General features: G+C 40.0%; 1 protein-coding gene across 1 annotated transcript in view; it reads right to left on the reverse strand.

The window, feature by feature from the left end:
• The window catches only part of LOC140476552 (neutral alpha-glucosidase C-like), a 117,796-nt gene that overhangs the window by 55,320 nt on the left and 38,037 nt on the right, over positions 1-24,439 (reverse strand). Inside the window, exons 7-13 of the mRNA XM_072569334.1 lie at positions 20,057-20,114; positions 15,788-15,854; positions 11,880-11,976; positions 10,968-11,148; positions 6,029-6,182; positions 5,415-5,650; positions 62-188 (exon numbers count right to left, since the gene is read on the reverse strand). Of these exons, the coding sequence (XP_072425435.1) occupies positions 62-188; positions 5,415-5,650; positions 6,029-6,182; positions 10,968-11,148; positions 11,880-11,976; positions 15,788-15,854; positions 20,057-20,114 (920 nt within the window). The remainder of the gene's footprint in view (positions 1-61; positions 189-5,414; positions 5,651-6,028; positions 6,183-10,967; positions 11,149-11,879; positions 11,977-15,787; positions 15,855-20,056; positions 20,115-24,439) is intronic.

The following is a 24,439-nucleotide window of genomic DNA, read 5'->3' on the forward strand; positions in this document are numbered from 1 at the left end:
CAAAGTACAAAAAAACCCCCAGAAAATGTTAATCACCTAAGAAGTTTCACTGTTTCCTTACCTGGCCAACAGGAGCCATGGTACTCCTCACCATCTTTATCCATGACAAAGTACTTCTTGGATTTGGCTTCACAGTAGAATGGGTACTTCTTGTCTACTTTTATGTGAGCATCAATGATAACAACTAGCTGGAGACATAAGAAAACACAATGATCTCTACAAACTGAGTAAATGCTTATCTAAAGGAATGGTATGGTGCATTTTATACCTCCTCTGAAAGTGCTGATTTACTCAATAATTGTCAGGAGACTTCTGGAACTATAAATTGGTTACTATTCTCCACCTACATCTTCAACAATGAGTCATGCTCAGCTACCTAACAATGTAGGGAGGAATGGGTGGGTGGCATTGGTGAGACTATGTGCAATTGCAATCTGGACATCTATCTACCTGCTGTCCATCTTGATTCAGTGACAGCCTAAGTAAGAAGGTTATGGATTCAAGTTTGTGCTCCAGGTACCTGAGTACGAAATCATGTCTAGCAGTACTAATTCAGTATTGAAGAAAGCTACACAGCCATTTTTAGATGACATGATTTGGAGATGCCGGTGTTGGATTGGGGTGTACAAAGTTAAAAATCACACAACACCAGATTATAGTCCAACAGGTTTAATTGGAAGCACACTAACTTTCGGAGCGACGCTCCTTCATCAGGTGATAGTGATGAAGGAGCGTCACTCCGAAAGCTAGTGTGCTTCCAATTAAACCTGTTGGACTAAAACCTGGTGTTGTGTGATTTTTAAATTTTTAGATGAGGCATTAAACTATTGCTTCATCTATTGTTTTATGGTGGGTGTAAAAGATCCATTATTCAACAAACAGTAAGGGAGTTCTTCAAATCTCCAGGCCAACATTTATCCCTTAACAAACATCATTAGCTTTCTTTTGTCTGTTGCATGCAACAGGCTGTTGTGGATTCTACAGCAGTGATTAAATTGCAAAAGTACTTTGTTGGCTGCAGAGTACTTTTGGATGTACGAAAGTAAAAAAAATTCTGTCTGAATGATATAAATCAAGAAATGTACCAAGTTAAAAGTAATGAAAAAAATTCCATTGTGCAAAAATAGAAGGCAAGGTCAGTTGTTTAAATTAGACTGAACAAAGTAAAAGAACAGAAATAAAAGTATAAATCCAGCTTGAAGAATATTAAGAAACAAAGACCTGAATTTATATTACGAGGTTAAAGCCTCAAAGTGCTTTATAATCAAAAGGTACTTTTGAGCAGTAGTCACTTTATAATGCAAGAGTCACAGCAGCCAATTTTCAAACAGCAGTTCTCAGGAACAGCTGGTTGAGGATAAATACTGCATAGGATACAAGGTGAACTCTTTTGCTTTTCTTCAAAACAGTGTAATAGAATCTTTCAAATTAACCTGAGAGAGCATATGGGCCTCAGTTTATCATCTCATCTGAAATATACTGCATTAGCATCAGCCTAGACTCTTGTGCTAAAGTCCTTAAGTGCGATTTCAAACCACCATCAGACCCAGTGGCAACATTGCTATCCTCTGAGCAAAAGAGGACTCCACGTAATAGTGACCATCATGGAATCTTGGTTACAATTTTGACATAGCTGGGAGACAAATATTCTAATTTATGATAAGGTACTTAAAGAGGACAAGGAAGTTGGAAAAGGAATACTGTAATCTTGATAAAATAGACAAAATAGTTTGAAACCTAAAGTAGAACATTAGAAAAAGGGGGCATCATCAGGAGCGAAAAGCAGCAGTAAGTCTCTGGGTAGGTTGACTCGAGGAACAAAAGAGAGAAAAAATGGAAGATTTTCATATGTGTTGTCTACAACCTACCTAGCAGTGATAATGTAACAGGATGCATAAATACTGGAAAATGAGATGAACTTCGTTTTCCACATAGATTGGGAAAATTCAGCAAGTCCCAAAAAATGGCAAATTGCTTTTTTTCTCCATTCTTTAACCTCATCAATTCAGTAGATACACAGTTCTGCTTATTCACCTGGATCTCAGATGCCCTTATTTCCTCACCACTTTTATCAGTTTGCATGCAGCAGCAAAATAGTGGACAAAATAGTTTGAAACCTAAAGGAGAATGAACAAGTTTTACAAGCAGGGCATGCTACAAGACACTCCACTCCAGAATAACGTAAGCCAATGTGTTCTTGAATGAATGACAAAACAGACTATATTAGATTTCACGATGAGTAATTAACCAGAAAATTAGTCAACATTGTTGGAACACTCGGCTCACAGTGACCACAATATAACTGAATTAAGTTAATTAATACGCATTTGAAAGTAGAAAGAAGAGTTACAATTCTAGGCTTTAATAAGACTGACTATGAACAGATGAGGCAGACATTGACCAGTGTATGGTGGTCTGAATTGTTAATTAGTAAAAATATAGATGAACAGTGTGAAGATGTTCAAAGAAGTTTTCAGTTAAGAAGATTTGTATATATCCTGAAGGGCAAGAGCATACTTCTGTAACCAATCAGTAAACGAAGTGAGAGATAATATAAGGCGGCACAGTGGCACAGTGGTTAGCACTGCTGCCTCACAGCACCAGAGACCTGGGTTCAATTCCTGACTCAGGCGACTGACTGTGTGGAGTTTGCACATTCTCCCCATGTCTGCGTGGGTTTCCTCCGGGTGCTCCGGTTTCCTCCCACAGTCCAAAGATGTGCAGGTCAGGTGAATTGGCCATGCTAAATTGCCCATAGTGTTAGGTAAAGAGGGGAATGGGTGGGTTGCGCTTCGGCAGGTCGGTGTGGACTTGTTGGGCCAAAGGGCCTGTTTCCACACTGTAGGGAATCTAATAAAATTATAAGGAATGGCAGCAGAAACAACAAAGTCATATCTCTGGGAAGGCAATTGTGCAGTGGTTTTGTCACTTGCCCAGTAATCCAAGCAACATTCTGGGGCCCTGGATTCAAAGCCCAGCAATGCAAATGTGAACTCTGAAGTCAATAGTTAGGTTAAAAATCTGGAATATAAAAATGTCGAATGATGCCATCTTCTCACGTCTGGCCTACATGTGACTCTAGACCCACAACAATGTGCTGATTCATAATGGCCCTCTGGCATAATGGCCAACCATGCAAAATTCTCATTAACATCTGGGATATGTGCTAAATTCAAGATAGGTGTCCCACAGACTCGCCAATCAACACAATGACAGTCATACTCATTGAATCATGCCTGAAAGACAATGTGCTAGCAACCACCATTACCATTCCTGTAAATGCCCTATGCCCATATGCTATATAAGATCAGAATGGATCAAGCAGTTGAAAGCTGGGCATGCATACAGAACTGTAGATCATCAATAGCATCAAAATTACATTCAACCACAATCTGTAACTTCATGGTCATACAACTTTATCATTATGATCAATACAGGATTATATTGAGCTGACAATATGGAAATGCCTAGAAATATCCTGTTCAGAAAATTCAGAACACATCCAAACAGATCGATTACTCCTATCAATTCATTTCACTCTCAAACATTGACAAAGTGATGAATCATTTTGTCAACAGTGCTAACAAGTAGCACTTGATCAGCAACAAGCTGCTCACTGTTGGGTTCCACCGGATCCCCTCGAATCCTGAACTTGCAATATCATAAATCCAGATGTGCCAAGGTATCGGCTTCCTGAGTTGCAAGTGACAGCCCTTGACATCAAAGCAGCTTTTGACTGGTTGTGGGACAAAAGAGCAAAAAATTCTAGCTAATACGAATCAACAGGAAACTCTCCACTGGTTGGAGTTTTACCAAACACAAAAAAAGATGATTGTGCTTGTTAGAGGCCTCAAGCACCAATGTAGGAGTTCCCAGGGTAGAGACTTCAAATGCCTCATCAATAATCTCCCTTCAACCTGAGGTCTGAAGTGAAGATATCAGTGATGACTGCACATTTTGCAGAACCCTTTACAACTTTTCAGATACAGAAGCAGCACTTGCCTAAGTGCAGCTCCAACAATAAGATGCTTGTACCATCTCAAACATAGCAGCACTTAACTTCGTCATGACCACTGCACAGTGGCAGAAGTGTGCACCATTTGTGAGATACACGGCAGCAATTCACCAAGATTCCTTTAATAGCACCTTCCAAATTCAGAACCTGCTCTCTGCAGAAGTGCGGAGGCGGCCATTGCATAAGGACACCTCAATATACATGTTTCCTTCCAAGGCACATCCTTGTAAAGACATCACAGTTCTTTCACTACTGCTAAGTCAAAATACTGAACTCCCTACTTTACAGCACTGTACGTGTATTTAAATACCATGGACTACAGCAGTTCAAGAAGGTGGCTCACCACCACCTTGCTCAACAGCAACAAATCCTGGTGTTGCCAGTGATGCTAACATCCCAGGAATGAATAATAAAGAAAACTCTCACCAGGGATATTAAAGACAACACTAAAAATTATTTTAAAACTAAGTTTAGGGAAAGAGGATGCTGAGTAACGTGGCTCCCTTAAAAACAGCTACAGGTGAGAACAAAATATAAGTGATATGAAGAAAACTGAAACCATCTGAAAGGTAGGTACTAGATAGCTTTAATATAAGTAAATAAAATAGTAAATGACAAACGTAATGAGACTGAAGATAGTACCATATTCCTATTCAATCCGCAACTAAAAGTAAAGAAAAAAAACAAACAGATGCTGCCTTTACTGATTGAAAAATATAGGCTAAGATATTATAGATATTCCAATCTTGAACTTTCAGAACTCTTTGTGACATCATTTGGAGTAGTTAAGTCTCAGAATTGATTCCTGTTCTCATTGAATAAGACACATTCCAGCAGATCTGAGTGTTAAATCCTCCAGTATTCTCCACTCATGACTAACTATCAATTGCCTCTGCTGGAAAGGTTCAGTGTGGCACAGAATTGGGTTTAGCCTTATATTCTCATTGATCATTCACTGAGTAGACCTGGCGTGGCTACTGGGAAAAGTAACAGAGCATGGCCAGTCCATTGGAAATAGATCTCACCACGAGCAGTCACCTTTCGGCAAAACAGTTCTCCAATACAAAAGCAAAATACTGCAGATGCTGGAAATCTGAAATAATCATAGAGAATGCTGGAGATACTCCAGCTTCTACAGAGAGCTACAGTTAAGATTTCAGGTCCAGTGGGACTGTCCTTCAGAACTGTTCTTAAAAACAGTCATGTCAGACTCAAAACCTTAACTCTATCACAACAGTTGCTGCCAGACCTGTTAAGTTTCTTAAGCATTCACTGTGTCTGTTACAAAACAGTTCACTACTCCTTTAGAACCATACTGCCCTCTAAGTCTGCACTGTACAAGTATGCGGCTGGCATCTACATGCTGTGTAATGGCCTGATTATATTCTGCCTCACTTACCTTCCGATCTTTAGATCGTAGGTGTTCTTGCATTTCTCGAGGTCTAGGAAATTTTGACCTGTCCCAGGTAAAATACCGTTTCCCTTCAGTGTGGTCAATATCCAGCCAGATAACATCATTAGGAATGTCATTCATGTCAAAGCCAGCATCTACTTGTTCAACATCATTTTCATCCTTATAGCTATAGCGGCATTGGTGGTGACCCAATGCAAACAGAGGAGGAAATGCCTGAAGACCTGGAGACCAAGGAAAAGATTACTATACAAGCCAAACAGGGGTAAAGCTTTCAGAATATTTGTAAAAAAAAAAATTCAACTCCCCAAATTCTAATCCCATAAATACAGCATCATGTCTGTTACAGATTCAAACAAAACAGAATTCCAAATTAATTTGCTCCTGCTCATTCATCCAACAATTCCAAATAAAGAATGCAAATGTTTGATGAGGACTGTATCGGGTTCAACTACTAGAAATGTTCAACTAGTCAAGCAACATCTACACAGAATGAAAACTTCAGGTTTACTTTTATTCATCAGAGGCAGATAACAGTCTTTTCTTTATATTTCCAGCAATAGAGAGATATCTTACTTCCTTGCAGTCAAGCACTCTCCTACCTGTCAGTCTTGAGTACTGACTGAAAACATCAAAAGCACTGGGACCCATTAAAATAAATGCGTCTATTATCCCACTCTCAGACATCCACCGTACATCTGTCCTTGGTAACACATCATCATCAGTCTTTAATTTCTTTGTCTTGCCCAAGGAAGTCTATTAAAAAAATGTTCAGTTATTAGATCCTTCATTAGATCTACATACAGATTCTTAAGTATACCTTTATTCTAATGCCTTCATCCAAATACTCCCACTTCACAACAGAGCATGCCTCCCAAACATTTTCAGTGCACTTCATGAGCATTAGGTAAGGAGTGTTGTTGGTAAGTAGCAAATAATGAGCTGAAAATGTGTTGCTGGAAAAGCGCAACAGGTCAGGCAGCATCCAAAGAGCAGGAGAATCGACATTTTGGGCATGAGCCCTTCGAGCCCTTCTTCAGGAATCTGATTCCTGAAGAAGGGCTCATGCCCAAAACGTCGATTCTCCTGCTCCTTGGATGCAGCCTGACCTGCTGCGCTTTTCCGGCAACACATTTTCAGCTCTGATCTCCAGCATCTGCAGTCCTTACTTTCTCCAAGTAGCAAATAATGCTCATTTGTCAGCTTGGAAGATACAAGTTATAGGAGCAGGAAATTGAATTGATCTTAGTATATTTCATATTTTACACTTGTTGATTTCAAAAATAAGTTAATTTCTATATTATCCAAACATGTTAAAAATAATTAAGAATTATAACAGTTTCAGTGATCGGCTTTACTTTCTTGTCTTATTCTGGACCACTATCCCATCATCATATATTATCAACTATGCCACCCAGCCAATGTGAGCTCACTTTGTTAACTGCCAGTCATCAAACTGGTGCTGGTTAAGAGATTAATGTTGGCCAGAACACCAGTGCAAAACAGATTACAAACCTGATGGGACATAATTTTTCCCCAAAAGTATTCACCTCCAATACAGTCACGCTCCTTCAGGATTGCATTGAAGTGTCCATTTATATTATTTGTTCAAGTCTTTGTGCCCAAAGTCTTCTGACTCAAGAGTTGCTAGGGGAACTACTGAACTGTGGCTGAGACATATGTATCCTGGGTCAGCTAAGGTGACCAGACAGGAATTTGTGGTACTAGCAATATTTGTTAAGTTGAAAACAAAGGCAAAGCTTAATAAAATGCCATCAAATATCAAATATAACAAAGGCAACTCATGAGATATCTTATAAAGAGTCTCCGGACTAAAAAATGTTAATTCTGCTTTCTCCCCCACCGATGCTTCCAGACCTGCTGAGTTTTGCCAGTGAATCCTGTTTTTGTTACCCATCTGATTCCTCCGACATCATTGCATATATAAGAAGCAACTGATATGGAATAAGAAGATTTCACCAGACAAACTTTCTTGATTTCTCTAAGGACTTTCCACAGATATAGGTAGTATACTGGATAATGTAGCAATTTGTTTCGACTTTTGCAAAGCATTTGGCAAAGATGTACTCAACAGATTCTGCACAAGACGCAGGATTCACAGATGCCCATTTCACCAGGAGTCAGTTGCATGCTTAGTTTCTGAACTCGTAATTCTGACAGGGATGTTATGATCCTGGATGTTATGATACAGGACACCTCAGACTAAACTCTGGCTTGATAAATTTTTTTAAAAATTAAAATTTATTCTAACAAGGTAGCACTTCACTAAAACACAAGTGTGCAATGCTGCAGATCTGGTTTTAGCAATAAAACAGACATTTATGACACAAAATAAGTGATAAAGTAGAATAAACCAAGTTTTGTATATAATTTGAAAACTATTGAAACACAGAGTAAAAGTACAATACCACATGTTCTAACAGCATCCCTTTACAGTGCACAAACACTAAAGATAATTCAGACTTGTTACTTTCAATTTCCACTCATGACAGTCTGATTGTTTCTAGCTTGAGTATTCTCACAAGTAGACTTAGACTTACTCTGCTGCAAATAAACCCTACATGGTTCGAACCAAACACTTCTGGTCTGAAAATTTCACACTAAATCCTTATACTAAGACAACTTGTTTGTATCATTTCTGAATTAACTCCTTGTTCCAGAATCATGTTCTTACACTTACCTTCAATCAGGACTTTAATGAAGTGACCAAAGCTTTTTCTACTAATCAAAAAAAAATCAATTCTTGGTCCTTCTAACTGAAAGCAGGCAAATGTTTTTCAATGTTTACTCTATTTACTCATAAAATTCTCCCATGCAAACAAATATTCACTAAGAGGTCCCTTTCTCAAACTGGTTTCCAAAATATAATAGCTCTAGATATACTGACAACTTAATAACTAAACCTCCTCAACCTCACAGACCAAAAGACACAAGCCACTAATTCAAAATCCAAATTTTAAATTAAATGATATTAAAATGTAGATCACACATCTTAGACATATATAGTTACTTGTGCCTTACCTTAGTTTAGTCATTTTTGCCAGCTCACAGACTACATGGATAGAATGTAACTCTTAGACAGATGCCTTTGCATGACATGGAGATGTAATCACAGGTGATTTATTAAGTGCCATCTTCAGTCCATAATTCCCAAAAGACATTCCAAGGTCATATAGACTATATGAGGACCTAGAGCAGCTTTTCTCATACACTGGACTATAAGCATATCACAACATATCCTTACATGCAATGTTGCCTTTCTTGGGTCAGCTCTTACATAAAATGTGAGTACAAGAGGTATAGTTAGTAGTTTGTAGAACACACCAAACTTGGAGATGGACAGTGAAGAAGGTTACCACAGATTACAACGGGATCTTGATCAGAAGGGCCAATGGGCTGAGAAGTGGCAGATGGAGTTTAATTTAGATAAATGCGAGGTGTTGCATTTTGGGAAAGCAAATCTTAGCAGGACTTATACACTTAATGGTTAAGGTCCTAGGGAGGGTTGCTGAATAAAGAGACCCTGGAATGCAGGTTCTTATTCCTTGAAAGTGGAGTTGCAGGTAGATAGGATAGTGAAGGTGGTGTATGGTGTGCTTTCCTTTATTGGTCAGAGTATTGAGTACAGGAGTTGGGAGGTTATGTTGTGGCTGTACAGGACCTTGGTTAGGCCAAATTTTGGAATATTGTGTGCAATTCTGGTCTCCTTCCTATAGGAAAGATGTTGTGAAATGTGAAAGGGTTCAGACAAGATTTACAAAGATGTTGCCAGGGTTGGAGGAGTCCCGAGGGTGGGGGAGTCCAGAACTAGAGGGCATAGGTTTAGGGTAAGAGGGGAAAGATATAAGAGTCCTAAGGGGCAACGTTTTCACGCAGAGGGTGGGTACATGGAGGCTAATACAATTGCAACATTTAAAAGGCATCTGAATGGTATGTGAATGGGAAGGGTTTGGAGGGAAATGGGCCAAGTACTGGCAGGTGGGACTAGATTGGGTTGGGATATCTGGTCGGCATGGACGGGTTGGACCGAAGAGTCTGTTTCCGTGCTGTACAGCTCTATGATTCTATGACTCTATAAATGCTGCCATTCTTGTGTTGTCTACTTGACCTTGGAGTATATTTTGGGAATTGTAGACCACAGGATTGCTTGTGCCCCATATTTGCAATCTACAGTCAGTAGATTCTTGGGTCATGTAGTGGCCTGGGGAACAATATTTGTGATTCTATCACATTTACATCTACTACTGCTTGTACAAAACATTGCTTCTTCAGCATACTTCTGAATAAGGTGTGCTATGTAAAAGATTAATGGGGAGGCATCCCATGGCTCTCCTTATTGGAGGCTTCCGTTTCCCATAGTATTGAGGACTCCGGTAAACTATCATTTGTGTGTGTACTATTACTGGCGAATGATTACATTGCTCAGGTGGTGCTTGTATTTGACATTTTCCACATAGGCTCATTGTAACTGTCACCAATGGATCCAGGCATTTGCAGGTATTATTGTCACTGTGGCTGCGCAACACGTCCATGTTTAAACTCACCATCAGTTATAATGATAGAACAATCTTATTGTCCACTGGGACAATCACAACTTTACCTCTGCCATAATATTCTCAAACCCCACAACCCTCTGAGATGTCTGTGTTTACCTAATTCTGTCTCTCGTACTTTCCCATTTGTAGTTGTATCTTCAGTTTCCTAAGCCATAAACTCTGGAATTTCATTCTTATATCCCCCTTCCCTCTATTAAATCCTATCTCTTTGACAAAGCTTTTGTTTACACTGATCTACTATCTCCTTTCATAGCTTAATGTCATGGTTTGATCATGCTCTGTGAATTGTACTGTGATGCTTCATCATGAAATGTCTGTCTGTCTAGAATCTACACTCTCTTCAACTGGAAAAATAGGCAAATTCACTATGGATTTTGCTGAAATGGCTAATGTCATTTCAAGATCTGGTCATTGTAACTTGAGTTTTTAATGTGCCGGCTTTATTCAAGTTAAAAGGCAATGCGTTCAGGTTCCACTCCAGATATCTGAGCAGGCATCTGACTCAGACTTCAGAACAGTACTCAGGAAGTGTTGTTCTGTTGCAGGTGATATCTTTCAATAATTATTAAACTGAGGAACTTTTGCTTTAAATAGGTGGATAAAAAAATTACTTCACTTCTGGGCAAAGAGGAGTCAAGATGCTCTACTGATTCCCGAGCCAAAATTCATTCTTCGATCAGCATGGCCAACACAGGCTGCTGGTCATTTGTATAACTGCTGATTGTGGAGTTTGCAGAGTGGAAATTAGCTGTTGCCTTTCCTTAAACTACAACCATGACTGGAATTCAAAAATTATCATTGGGCTGTGACACATTTTGAGATACCCAAGGTCATGAAAGGCATTATTTAAATAGTCATTTCTCAAATTGGATCATTACACATAACATGAGGCACATTATATACTGGAACATCACTCAATCACTATTTATTCCACATATTCAGCCAATAGAAATTCTGCACCCACCTTATTCTCTGTGTTCAGGCTGATATCCACCAGTGTCTCAGAAGCATTCAGCCAGAAAATCCCCATGGTTTGGTTTTGTTTGTGTGCAAGGAGGAGAGGTACAGAGCCATACACTCCCATTCGACTGTGCAGTTTACATGCAAATACATCCAGATTATACAATCTGTAGGGATCTTCTTGACTGCAAATATATAAAATCAATCAAACAATGATTGTTTAGTTATTCTTAATTTGTATAAGTGTGAAGACGTGTTTCCTTTGACATCTATGACTAATGACTCACTGCAGTCATGGATCAGTCATTTCCCAAAGATTCAGTTTGTACATCACATTTTATATGTGTTTTTGGGACATACAAATCAGGTTTAAGCCCCAAGTACAGTTTTTTCTAAGTCACAACTGCTGGTAGAGATTATAGAAATGACCAGGAGTTCTAAAATGAGTGGGAATGGTGGGAAGGGGAGAGCTAATCATTCATTGTTACACTTTCTGATGGTACTTAATAAATCATACTGGAGGATGTTATGATGGCATAAAATAACGATCAGTTACGGTCACCCATGAAGCACAGTTGCTTGAGTGAGTCAAGAGGGAGATTGGTAGCAATGGAACTGTACTCAGCACTTTAAAAGAATAGGATAAAAATAAACTGGAGAGTTTGAAATAAAGGAAGTTGGAAAGAAGAGAGTTCTGAAGTGGCAGAATAACCGTACTCTCTCCCCAGAGGTAAATCAATCACTATTCCAAACACTTGCTTCTTTTTGAAGTTATCCCTGATCGGTTTCAATTAATGCATGCTGAGCTGAACCAAAGTGGAACCTTGGGATGATCACAAGTCTGGAAGAATCTCTTTCACAGTCAGTCACTTGTTACAAGACTCAGGTTACTCTTCTCAATTGCGGCAGTTCCCACCTTGTAGTTTTCAGCTGTAAGTTCTCCGTGTGCTCTGGAATTCCATAAACATACTCGAAGCCATGCAGGGAGAAATCCAAGCCAACAGATGTTGGGCCTATTGTTGGAGGGAAAATAATGTAAAGGAATTCAGATTTTTTTAAAAAATCATCCATACCAATACTCTTTTAAAATTCACTCTCTTGTAAACAAGCAAAGCTTTGCTTTCTTTCCATAAGTCAGAGCCACAAAGTCAAGAAGACTTGACTGCATAGTGATCATTTGGGAAAAATTAAAAATTGTTTAGGCAAAAGCAAGCTGATTAAAGAAAGGTAGCATATATTTGTTAAGGGTAAATCATGTCCAATTAACTTGAAGAGGTAACAGAGGGTTCATATGGGTTGTAGATGTGGTGTGGCTATTTCTAAAAGGCTTTTGATACAATGCCATACAACAGCATAAAATAGAACAAAAGACACATTAGCAATATGGGCATAAGCTTGGTGGAGTTATCGGGAACAGTGTGTTCGGATAAATGGATTTTATTTGGACTGAGGGTGGTTTGTAGTAGAGATAATTTGTGGTCAGGACAGGTGCTTGCTTTTCGTGTGTGCGCATATATATTAATGACCTATATGAGGGGAGGTGATGGCCTCCTGATATTATCACTAGAATATTAATCCAGAGATATAGGTAATGTCCTAGAGACCATCGTTTGAATCCTGCCATGGTAGATGGTGCAATCTTAATGCAATTTTTAAAAAATCTGGAATTAAGAATCTAATGATGACCATGAATGCATCGATTATTGTTGGAAAACCTCAATTGGCTCACTAATCTCATTTAGGGAAGCAAAGTGCCATCCTTACCTGGACTGGCCTACATGTGACTCCACAGAAATGTGGTTGACTCTTAAACTAGGTATAGGCAATAAGTGCTGCCCTGGCCAATGATGCCCCATTCCGTGAATGAACATAAAAAAGGTCTTTCAGCCCCAAGAGTAGCTACAGGGTGGGACACAGCATACTTCAGGAGATAGTGAGAGCATGGAAAGAAGGCATGGTAAAATCATGGGTGACTTTAATGTTCTTGTAGATTGTGTTTGTCTGATTGGCAGAGTTAGCCACGAAGAAGAATTCCTAAAGTGTATTAGGGACAGTTACCTAGAAGAATATGCTGTGGACCCAACCAGGGATCAGGCTACATTGGATTTAAAGGTAGGTAATGAGGCAGGTTTAATAACTGATCTGAGTAAAAAATCCCCTCAGAAACAGCGATCACAACATCTTAGAAATAACATCTAGTAATTAAAAAAACCCAACACATAGACACTGCCTGTAATTATGAAAGGTTTTTTTTTACACTGTCCCACATTGCATCCCAATTTGCGAATGGTAACCAGAACAGGACCCATTTGCAACTTGAGAATGCCTGCAGTCTTAGCACAGGTTTTCACTGTATATGTCATATTTTTAGTTTCTCTCCTTATTTTACGTATGTCTTTTCCCTATAAGTCTTAAATTTATTTGTGTTTACTTATGTAGGGATATCTCATAGGTATGACAGAGTCTTCTGGAAATGCTTAATTGTCTTCAGTTCAAATGACCCAGAGATAAAAATAATCTCTACATTATGGAAATTTCAATCTCTGTTCTGGCTCGATCTCAATACTTCAGAATTAATCTGCTGGTTGCTTTTTTTTTCCAATGGCGAGACTCTTTGAGGACTGCTGCAGATTTTCAATTACATATAAGCTAGACCAAATATTACAATGTCTGTTCTGTCATAAAAAAGCCAAACTGAGATTTAAGATTATCAGCAGTCCAAATATCTTTTTCTCTGTTTACAGTGCAGGCCTAGCTATCTGTCATTTACTTTGGCTATCTTCTCTCACTGAGTGTCAACACAAACATCAATCCAAACTGCACTAAACATTTCTCAGCAAATATTCAAATAAACTGAAACCAGCAAAGTTCCCTTGGATGTCCTCAAGCAGACTTTTAAGATAAGCATCTCTGAATTAAAAATCAGTATTGACACTAAATGGAATTTGATCACAATTCAGAGTTAACATAACAGTTGATCAGTGGTTTACAAGTTGATTGCCTTGTTATCCCTGCTGCAAGATATCTAATTAGAAGAAACTTTTAAAGAGATAACATCTTTTTTTATATTGAGGTCACAGATCAATTCTATTTCTTTGCATATTACAGGTCTAGAATAGTCTGCATCTGGGGCTTTTAGAATACATTAGTAACGTTCCTACCGATGAACCATTCCTGGGTTCAAGCCCCATCTACTCCAGAGGTGCACAATAAGATCTCTGAAAGATTGATTAGAAAATATCTAGGCTGCTGTTTGGTTGGGGTGTAGAATATATGGATTGAAGAAAAATCCAAAAAACATTCTATGAACCCATTTTTGAGACTACCTTTGCCAATCTCATTCTCCAAACCAAATGCAGACTAAATGGCAACTTGGTTATGTGGTAAAGTTCTTACATGCCTAATTTTTTTCCTGCATGCTTTTCCAAATATAGAGATGATGTCAGATACCCTACAGTTACCATGAAAGGAAGGCTGCTTGCATTATAGTAGAAGTAATACAACAATGCACGATCTTGATTTGTTCAGCTTACATGGCTATTTTGCTTCTGTGTCCAGCCAGAACTGCAGAATAACTGTGCACTTGTGAGACCCGTGCATGCAATAAAATGACAGAGACTTGACTCTGTTGATCTGCCAACACAGTTTCCCAAACAGTGGGCAAGGCTCAGATAAACACCAATGTTAAGTCAAGACTACAAAAGGAAAAAAAGCATCTTAGTCAATCAGGATGCTGTTTTGTCTTTGTTGCCACTTGAACTGTGTTGGCAAAAGTGAAGATGAAAGCATTCATTTTGGACAGCATTCAAGAAGAAGTGTAAAATAAATTACTTACGAAAGGAAACCTGTCCTTTGTAGATTGTGCATTTAGCCCAGTCACAAACTGAACTGTTTCTGTGCAGCTTTTTATGTACATTAATACTTGACACTACAGATCATAAACATTGCTAAAAAGAACTTCAACTTCTAGTTTTCTTTTAGCAATGTTTAACTTTTGACGCGGTGATACTCTGGTAACAGCCAGAAGTATGATGCAATCAAGCAAACGATTGTCAACTTAATACAGAAATAATACCTGCGCCCACACCTCCATCCAAGGCCCTAAAGGAGCCTTCCACATCCAAAGTTTTACCTGCACATCCACTAATATCATTTATTGTATCCGTTGCTCCCGATGCGGGCTCCTCTACCTTGGGGAGACTGGACGCCTCCTTGCAGAGCGCTTAGGGTACATCTCTGGGACACCCGCACCAATCAACCACACCGCCCCGTGGCCAAACATTTCAACTCCCCCTCCCACTCTGCCGAGGACATGGAGGTCCTCGGCCTCCTTCGCCGCCGCTCCCTCACCACCAGACGCCTGGAGGAAGAATGCCTCATCTTCCACCTCGGAACACTTCAACCCCAGGGCATCAATGTGGACTTCAACAGTTTCCTCATTTCCCCTTCCCCCACCTCACCCTAGTTCCAAACTTCCAGCTCAGCACTGTCCCCATGACTTGTCCAGACTTGTCCTACCTGCCGATCTCCTTTTCCACCTATCCACTCCACCCTCTCCTCCCTGACCTATCACCTTCATCCCCTCCCCCACTCACCTATTGTACTCTGTGCTACTTTCTCCCCACCCTCACCCTCCTCTAGCTTATCTCTCCCCACTTCAGGCTCTCTGCCTTTATTCCTGATGAAGGGCTTTTGCCCGAAACGTTGATTTCGCTGCTCCTTGAATGCTGCCTGAACTGCTGTGCTCTTCCAGCACCACTAATCCAGAATCTGGTTTCCAGCATTTGCAGTCATTGTTTTTACCACAGAAATAATACTGCTTACCATTGATTTTGATGTCAATAAATTCATGAAACTGCTCCTTCCACAAGCCAAGATCTTCTTCACTCTCCTGTAAATTCAAACCATAATCAAAAATTACAGGATTATCTACTTGGTCCAGTATTTCATTGGCTGAAACCACTGATTAAAAATTACTCTTTCAAATCTAAATAGTGATCAAAGCTACTGAGGGAAGCATAGCATTGAGTCAGAATTTTGCATATTGGGACTAAATTGAGTCTGAATGATGATCAACATTCAAACCTTCACATTTTATTTCAAATAAAGTTTTGTCTCTTAAATGTCTCTGTTGTCCTTAATGTATTTCCTTACATTGGGCACGGTCACTTCGTTCTTATACCTTATGCAGGTTTAAGTTTTGAAAGTGACTGTCAGTAAGCTCGTCAATTGACATGGATTCACTACAAATTTAAACTCTGCCTTCACCTAATATCATTCAGTTTTTCAGAAAAGGCTACTGAGATCCAGCAGTCTGCTTGGTTTGTATAGTTTAGTAATGCAGAGTGGTGCATGGCATCTAGAGATAAGTCCTTGCTGGACAGTGAAATAAAATGGAAAACACAGCTGATTTACCCACCATGTGAAATTTTAGCTGGGGCTTCTCCACTTGTTCCATACACTACTTTTACAAAGCAGGCAGGTCATTGTGTTAAGTCTCAGTGGACAATAGCAAGAGGATTACAATATATGGCATCAGCATTATGAGTTCGGGAAAGGTAGAAAATCAGGCAATATTCCTCATTTTTATCATTAATTAATGATCTCCATGGCAAATGTTATATATGTGCAAACAACCTATAAAATCTGAAACAAAAACAAACTGTGCTGGAAGGTCTGGCAGCATCAACGAAGAGGGAAGGAATCAAGTGACATGTTTCGTTCATCACATGTTGCCACTTGAATGAACTATATTCCAGCGCCAGTTGGTGGGCAGGAAAAGAAAGCAGAAAGAGGAAAAATTGAACACTTTAAAAAAAATGGAATTATTTTTCCAAGTAGCTCTAACTTTTAGGATTTCACACCGATTCTAGGAAAGCCACACTGGGGAGAAATCCTCTGCAACATGTCATCTCAAATAAATTTCTACTACAACCCTGTTGTAGTATATTCAAGTGGACTCAAAACATGAACTTTATTTCTCTCCATAGACGGTGCTGAAGCTGCTGATTTTCTCCAGCATTTACTATTTTGTTTGATTTTCACAGTGTTTCCACACAGTGCTCAGAACTCTGCGCTCAGTAAGTTAGGCCACTTATAAAAAGGCCAATGAATTATGCAGTCTCAGCATTTGGTTGCCACTCCACATAAGCCATTGCTACCTTGGAGTCTAAGAGTGCAAATTTTACTCATGACATCTAGTGGATTCACAATCTATCATTTGGGAATCCCTGTCTTAGGGGTTACCATTGACGAGAAACTGAACTGGATCAAACAAAAATATAGCATGACTACAACAATAGATCAAAGACGAGGAATTCTACAGAATTCTAGTCCTGACTCCCCAAAGTCTATAGACCATCTAAAAGGTACAAGTAAGGAGTGCATTGGAATCCTCTTAGTTTGCCTAAACAAGTGCTCAGTTCAAGGATCATGAATGCTGCTACTAATGGCCCACAGCACGAAAGAAGACAATCTGCAAATTCATCGCCTTGCATCATCCCAATTTGAACATAATCATCAAGCCAACCTGGTTCAACAAGAACTACAAGAAGGCATACCAGCAGCAACAACATGCAATGAGTTTTCATGCTTGTGAAGCTATAAAACAGGACTACCAGCATGCCAAAAACATTAATAATAAGTCATAGACATAGCTAACTGATTCATCAATTATATATCAGATCTAAGCTCTGTAGTCTTGTTACATCCAGTTGTGAATTTTGGTGGAGGCAGCTCCACAAATATCTTCAACCGGGAGAGCCAACTGAATGATGCACATCATCCTCAAGAAGTCCTCAACGTCACAGATGAAGGTCTTCAGTCAATTAAATTTACTGCACATAGTATCAAGAAGTAGCTGAAGGCATTGGGTATTGCAAAGGCCAGAGCCCTATAAACATTCCAACAAATGTGATGAAAATTCTTCTTTCTGCTGCTACTAATGGCCCACAGCACCTCATGATCCTTGAATTAGTCAAGCTGTCCCAGTACAGCTGCCACACTGACATCGAGATGACTATGTGGAAAATTGCTCAGGTGTGCCTTGTGCACAAAAAGCAGGACAAATCTAACCCAGCCAATTACCGCCTCAGCAATCTCCTCTCAATCATCAGTAAAGGGTTGGAAGGAGTCATCAACAATGTTATTAAACCTGCTTTGCAATAACATGTTCGCTGACCCTCAGTTTAGGTTCTACCAAGATTACTCAGCTCCTGATCTCATTACATTCTTAAATGAAACATGAACAAAAAAGCTGAATTCCAGAGGTGGGGTGAGAGCTAATGTCCTTGATATGAAGGCCACATTTGAGCAAGTGTGGAATCAAGCAACTCTAGCAAAACTGGAATAAATGGGAACCAGGGAAAAACTCTCTGCTGATTAGAGTCATACCTGGTACAAAGGAAGACACTGTGATTGTTGGAGATCAGTCAACCCACCTCAAGGACATTTCTACAGCAGTTCCTCAGAGTAGCGTCCTAGGCCCAACCATCTTGCACTGCTTCATCAGAAGGACAGGAGTGGAGATGTTCACCGTTGACTGCACAATATTTAGCACCATTCACAACTCATTAGATACTATGTCCATGTCCAAATGCAGGAAGACCTGCTCAAATCCAAGCTAGGGCTGACAAGTGATAAGTAATATTCACATCACACATGTGCCAAGCATGGAACATCTCGACCAAGAAACAAATTAACTATCACCTCTTGACATACAGAAGCATCACCATCACTGAATCCTGCAATACCAACATTCTGGGGGTTATCATTGACTAGAATCTAAACTGGACTAGCCATAGAAATACAGTGGCTACAACAGCAGGTCAAAAGCTATGATTCTGCAGCTTACAGACTCCCAAAACCTGTCCACCATCTACAAGGCACAAATTGCGAGTATAATTAAATACTCCCCACTTGTCTGGATGACAGCAGTTCCAACAATGCTCAAGAAGCTTGATACCATCCAGGGCAAAGCAGCCGTTTTTTGGCATCACATTCACTACCTCCACAACCAACACTCAGTTGCAGCAGTGTGTACTGTCTACAACTCTGCAGAAATTCACAAAGACTTCTGACATACTTCCCTCCAAAACCATGATTACCACCATCTAGATGAACAAGGGTTGCAGATATGCAGGAACACCAAAACTTGCACATCACCATTCCTTCAGTCCAGCTGGGTCAAAATCGTGGAACTCCATGCTTATTGGCATTGTGCGGATATCAAAGCAAATGGATTGCAGTAGTTTAAGAAGGCAGCTCACCTCCACTTTCTCAAGGGCAATTAGAGACAGACAGTGAATTCTGACTGAACTAGGCAAACCGCATTGTTGATTTTTAAAAATTTATATCTCCTTCTGTAGCTTTGTCTAATACTTTGCCTTATCAAACACCTGAAGTATTTCATTACCTTAAAGGCACTACATAAATAAACATAACTGTCGCCGAAATGCTTATTGCTTTCTTTCTCTAATTCTCGGATCATAGCACGATAGGTTCATTATTTTGAAGGAGCTAGTAACCTTTCGTTCCAGTGTGTTGGAGCAGATACCCTATCAGCAAATAAATATCCAAAGTCAGTTCACGCAAATCCGAGAGCTCCAGAAGGTTGAAATCTTTTTGCAACATCAACAATCAACAAGTGGGGCAAAAAAGGTAGAATTTGCTTCCTAAGAATGAAAATTCATTGAAAATGTTAACCATTCATGCACAATTCATACAGAAGGAAGTGGATAAAAGCCTTTTGTATTGTTAACATTGAAGAATTTTAGATTCCTTGAATTCTTGATTGTCCAGTCAAAAGTTTCTATAAGCCATTTCCTCCAATCTTAGAAAATCGAATTGTATTACTGCCAAATCTCTCAAAATTTGAGACAGTCTTTTGCTTCCTCCTTCTGATGGTCTGTTCTGCACCTCCTGAATGCGTTTGCCCCCAACTTTTCTTGACTGCCACACTGAGATAGACAAAAGCAGCAGATGATTCAAAACAGATTTTTACAGTACATATGTCTGTAAGAAACAGACTTTTACCATTGTTCCTGCTTTCTAGTATTTGGACTGTTTTCCAAACACCACCTACTTGTTCCTTACCTCCTGGGTCTCCATGTCACGTTTTCTTTTGCCTTCCTGTCGGCTCTCTCTTATGTTTCTATATGCACAAAATAGAAAATTACCATTCTGAGCTTCATTACCAAATATATTAATTGTTTTCAAAGTGAAGTAGTTAATATATCTGAATAAAATTTCTTCATATTCTATTTTAGTATACCTGCTAATCCTTCAAATTAATACCAACAACTTCATTCAATTGCAGTATTTTCACATTTAAATTAATCTTTTAATTTGCAACATGTTTGTTTTTCACTAAAAAGAGGGATGCAAAGAATACATTTCCTTATCGCATTCACTTGAACACTTTGCCAGGTGGAAGGTCAGAATAGAATCAAAAAATCCCTCATGTGGAAGCAGGCCATTTGGTCCATTGACTCCACTCCAACCCTCCCAAGAGCATCCTACCAAGATCCAGTCCCCTACCCTATCCCTGTAACCTGTAAATCCACCTCGCCTGCACAGCCTTGGACACTACAGACACAGCATGGCCAATCCACCTAACCTGCACATCACTGAACTGTGGGAGAAAACTCCACACAGACACAGGGAGAACGTGCAATCTCCACACAGACGTCACCGGAGAGTGGAATTGAACACGGGTCCCTGACACTGAGGCAGCAGTGCTAACCACTAAGCCACCATTCCACCTGCAGTATGCTGCAATAATTTGCAGCAGACCTGCCTGAGTATAAACTGTTTAATATTTTTAATGCATTGTACTCCTAAATTTAAAGAGAGCTCTGATAATTTAAATATATCCTTGCATTTACCCAAAGGGAAATTGCAACTCACTGTCTGTAAGGACGGTAGAGGCAGGAATCCTCATAACATTTAAGAGGAATTTAGATAGGCACTAGCGAGGCCAAGACATACAACACTACGGGCTAATTGCAAGAAATTGGGATTAGAATAGTAGGTGCCTGTTTTTGAGCAGCGCAGACTCAATGGCCTGTAGAACTCTCTGACCTAGCAATCTGACAAATCATAAATCTTTTGACAGGAGAAAGTGAGGTCTGCAGATGCTGGAGATCAGAGTTGAAAAGAGTGGCTCAGGAAAAGCACAGCAGGTCAGGCGGCATTCGAGGAGCAGGAGAATTGATGTTTCAGGCATAAGCCCTTCATCAGGAATGTGATGTGGGGAAGAGGGATGAGAGATAAATAGGAGTGTGGAGGTGGAGTGGGGGTGAGGTAGCTGGGAAGGCGATAGGTAGATGCAGGTGTGGGTGATGGTGATAGATCGGAGGGACAGGATGGAGTGAGTAGCTAGAAAGGAAGATGGACAGGTAGGACAGTTTGAGAGGACGGTGCTGAGTCGGAGGATAGCATCTAGGATGAGGTAGGGGGAGGGGAGATGAGGAAACTGGTGAAGTCGATATTAATGCCATGTGGTTAGAGGGCCCCAAGTTGGAAGATGCGGCATTCTTCTTCCAGGCATTGGGTGGCTTGGATTTTGCAGTGGAGGAGGCGGGGACTTCCTTGGCAGAGTCGGAGGGGGAGTTGAAGTGGTCGGCCACAGGGTGGTGGGGTTGTTTGGTATGTTTGTCCCATAAATCATTTTACAGCCAATTAAGTTTTTTTTGTTGCTACCAAAGACAATTAATTGCACCCAATAGAGTTCAACAATAAAATAAATGATCAGATAATCTGTTCGAATAATTCTGATTGCAGAATAATTGCTGTCCAGGATACTGGGAGAACTTCCCTTCTCTCCTTCAAAAAGTGCAATGGGACATTTTACATCACTCTAAAAAGGCAAGCAAACCATTTGTTTAACATCTCACTCACTACTATACGCAAATGGACTCCTATCTTCCAACCTCCTTAATATCAGCACATTTAAACCTTTACACACTAACTCAAGCAAGTCTCATTCAGCCATTCACCTATGTGCTCACGGACTCACAATAACCTCCTCGTTGAACAATTCCTTGATCTTAAAATTCTCCTTCTGATTTCAAACTCTATTAAGGCTTCACCTCTCCTTACGATTGGAACTTTATTAAGGATACAACTGTCAAATATATCTGTACTCCTCCTATTCTGCGCTCTTCAAATATCAAATGTGCCATACGTGCATGTTGTTGTGGTTGACTCAGTGCTACCATTTTGCTTCATCCTAGCATTCTAACAATGTTATGATAACCAGTCAGATATAACAGAACCGAAGACTAAAGAAAGTCCTTAAAGGTTTAAAGCACAGAAACACAGAAGGCGGCCATAGGATTTATTCAACTTCAACTGGTACAGTTGAGAACAGAAGCAAGTCAAACAGTCAGGGCAGCATGGGACAAGGGAGCACAAATAAATTAAACTGCATTTATTTCAATGCAAGGGGCCTAACAGGGAAAACAGATGAACTCAAGACATGGTTAGGAACATGGGACTGGGATATCATAGCAATTACAGAAACATGGCTCAGGGATAGGCAGGACTGCAGCTGAATGCTCCAGGATATAAATGCTACAGGAAGGATAGAAAGGGAGGCAAGAGAGGCATTTTTGATAAGGGATAGCATTATAGCTGTACTGAGGGAGGATATTCCTGGAAATACATCCAGAGAAGTTATTTGGGTGAAACTGAGAAATAAGAAAGGGATCATCACCTTATTGGAAATGTATTGTAGACGCCCTAAAAGTCAGAGGGAAATTGAGAAACAAACTTGGAAGGAGATCTCTGTTATCTGTAAGAATAATAGGGTGGTTATGGTAGGGGAATTTTAACTTTCCAAACATAGACTGGGACTGCCATAGTGTTAAGGGTTCAGATGGAGAAGAATTTGTTAAGTGTGTATAAGAAGATTTTCTGATTCAGTATGTGGATGTACCTAGTAGAGAGGTGCAAAGCTTCACCTACTCTTGGGAAATAAGGCAGCACAGGTGACTGAGGTGCCTGTGGGGGAGCACTTTGGGGCCAGCGACCATAATTCTATTAGATTTAAAATAGTGATGAAAAAGGGTAGACCGGATCTAAAAGTTGAAGTTCTGAACTGGAGAAAGGCCAATTTTGACGGTATTAGGCAAGAACTTTCAAAAGCTGATTGGGGGCTGGAAAAGGGAAGGGATGGCTGGAAAATGGAAAGCCTTCAGAAATGAGATAACAAGAATCCAGAGAAAGTATATTCCTGCTAGGGTGAAAGGAAAGGCTGGTAGGTATAGGGAATGCTGGATGACTAAAGAAATTGAGGGTTTGGTTAAGAAAAAGAAGGAAGCATATGTCAGGAAGAGACAGGATAGATCAAGTGAATCCTTACAAGAGTATAAAGGCAGTAGGAGGATACTTAAGAGGGAAATTAGGAGGGCAAAAAGGGGACATGAGATAACTTTGGCAAATAGAATTAAGGAGAATCCAAAGGGTTTTTACAAATACATTAAGGACAAAAGGGTAACTGGGAGAGAATAGAGCCTCTCAAAAATCAGCAAGGTTGCCTTTGTGTGGAGTCGCAGAAAATGGGGGAGATACTAAACGAGCATTTTGCATCAGTGTTTACTGTGGAAAAGGATACGGAAGATATAGAATGGAGGGAAATAAATAGTGACACACTGAAAAATGTCCATATTACTGAAGAGGAAGTACTGGATGTCTTGAAAACTCATTAAGGTGGATAAATCCCCAGAACCTGATCAGGTGTACCCTAGAACTCTGTGGGAAGCTAGAGAAGTGATTGCTGGGCCTCTTGCTGAGATATTTGTATTATCGATAATCTCAGGTGAGGTGCCGGAAGACTGGAGGTTGGCTAACATGGTGCCACTGATTAAAATGGTGCTGGAAAAGCATAGCAGTTCCGGCAGCATCCGAGGAGCAGTAAAATCGACGTTTCAGGCAAAAGCCCTTCATCAGGAATATAGGCAGAGTGCCTGAAGGGTGGAGAGATAAATGAGAGGAGGCTGGGGGTCGGTAGTGGGCAAGTTGTTGGAGGGAATTCCTGAGGGACAGGATGTACATGTATTTGGAAAGGCATGGACTGATTAGGGATAGTCAACATGGCTTTGTTCATGGAAAATCATGTCTCACAAACTTGATTGAGTTTTTGAACAAGTAACAAAGAGGATTGATGAGGGCAGAACAGTAGATATGATCTATATGGACTTCAGTAAGGCATTCAACAAGGTTCCCCAAGGGAGATTGGTTAGCAAGGTTAGATCTCATGGAATACAGGGAGAACTAGCCATTTGGATACAGAACTGGCTCAAAGCTGGAAGACAGAGGGTGGTGGTGGAAGGTCGTTTTTCAGACCCGAGGCCTGTGACCAGTGGAGTGCCACAAGGATCGGTGCTGGGCCCTCTACGTTTTGTCATTTTATATAAATGATTTGAAAGGTTATGTTGCGACTGTACAGGACATTAGTTAGGCCACTGTTGGAAT

Source organism: Chiloscyllium punctatum, chromosome 4 (assembly GCF_047496795.1).
Source record: "Chiloscyllium punctatum isolate Juve2018m chromosome 4, sChiPun1.3, whole genome shotgun sequence".
In the NCBI taxonomy this organism is placed as follows: domain Eukaryota; kingdom Metazoa; phylum Chordata; class Chondrichthyes; order Orectolobiformes; family Hemiscylliidae; genus Chiloscyllium; species Chiloscyllium punctatum.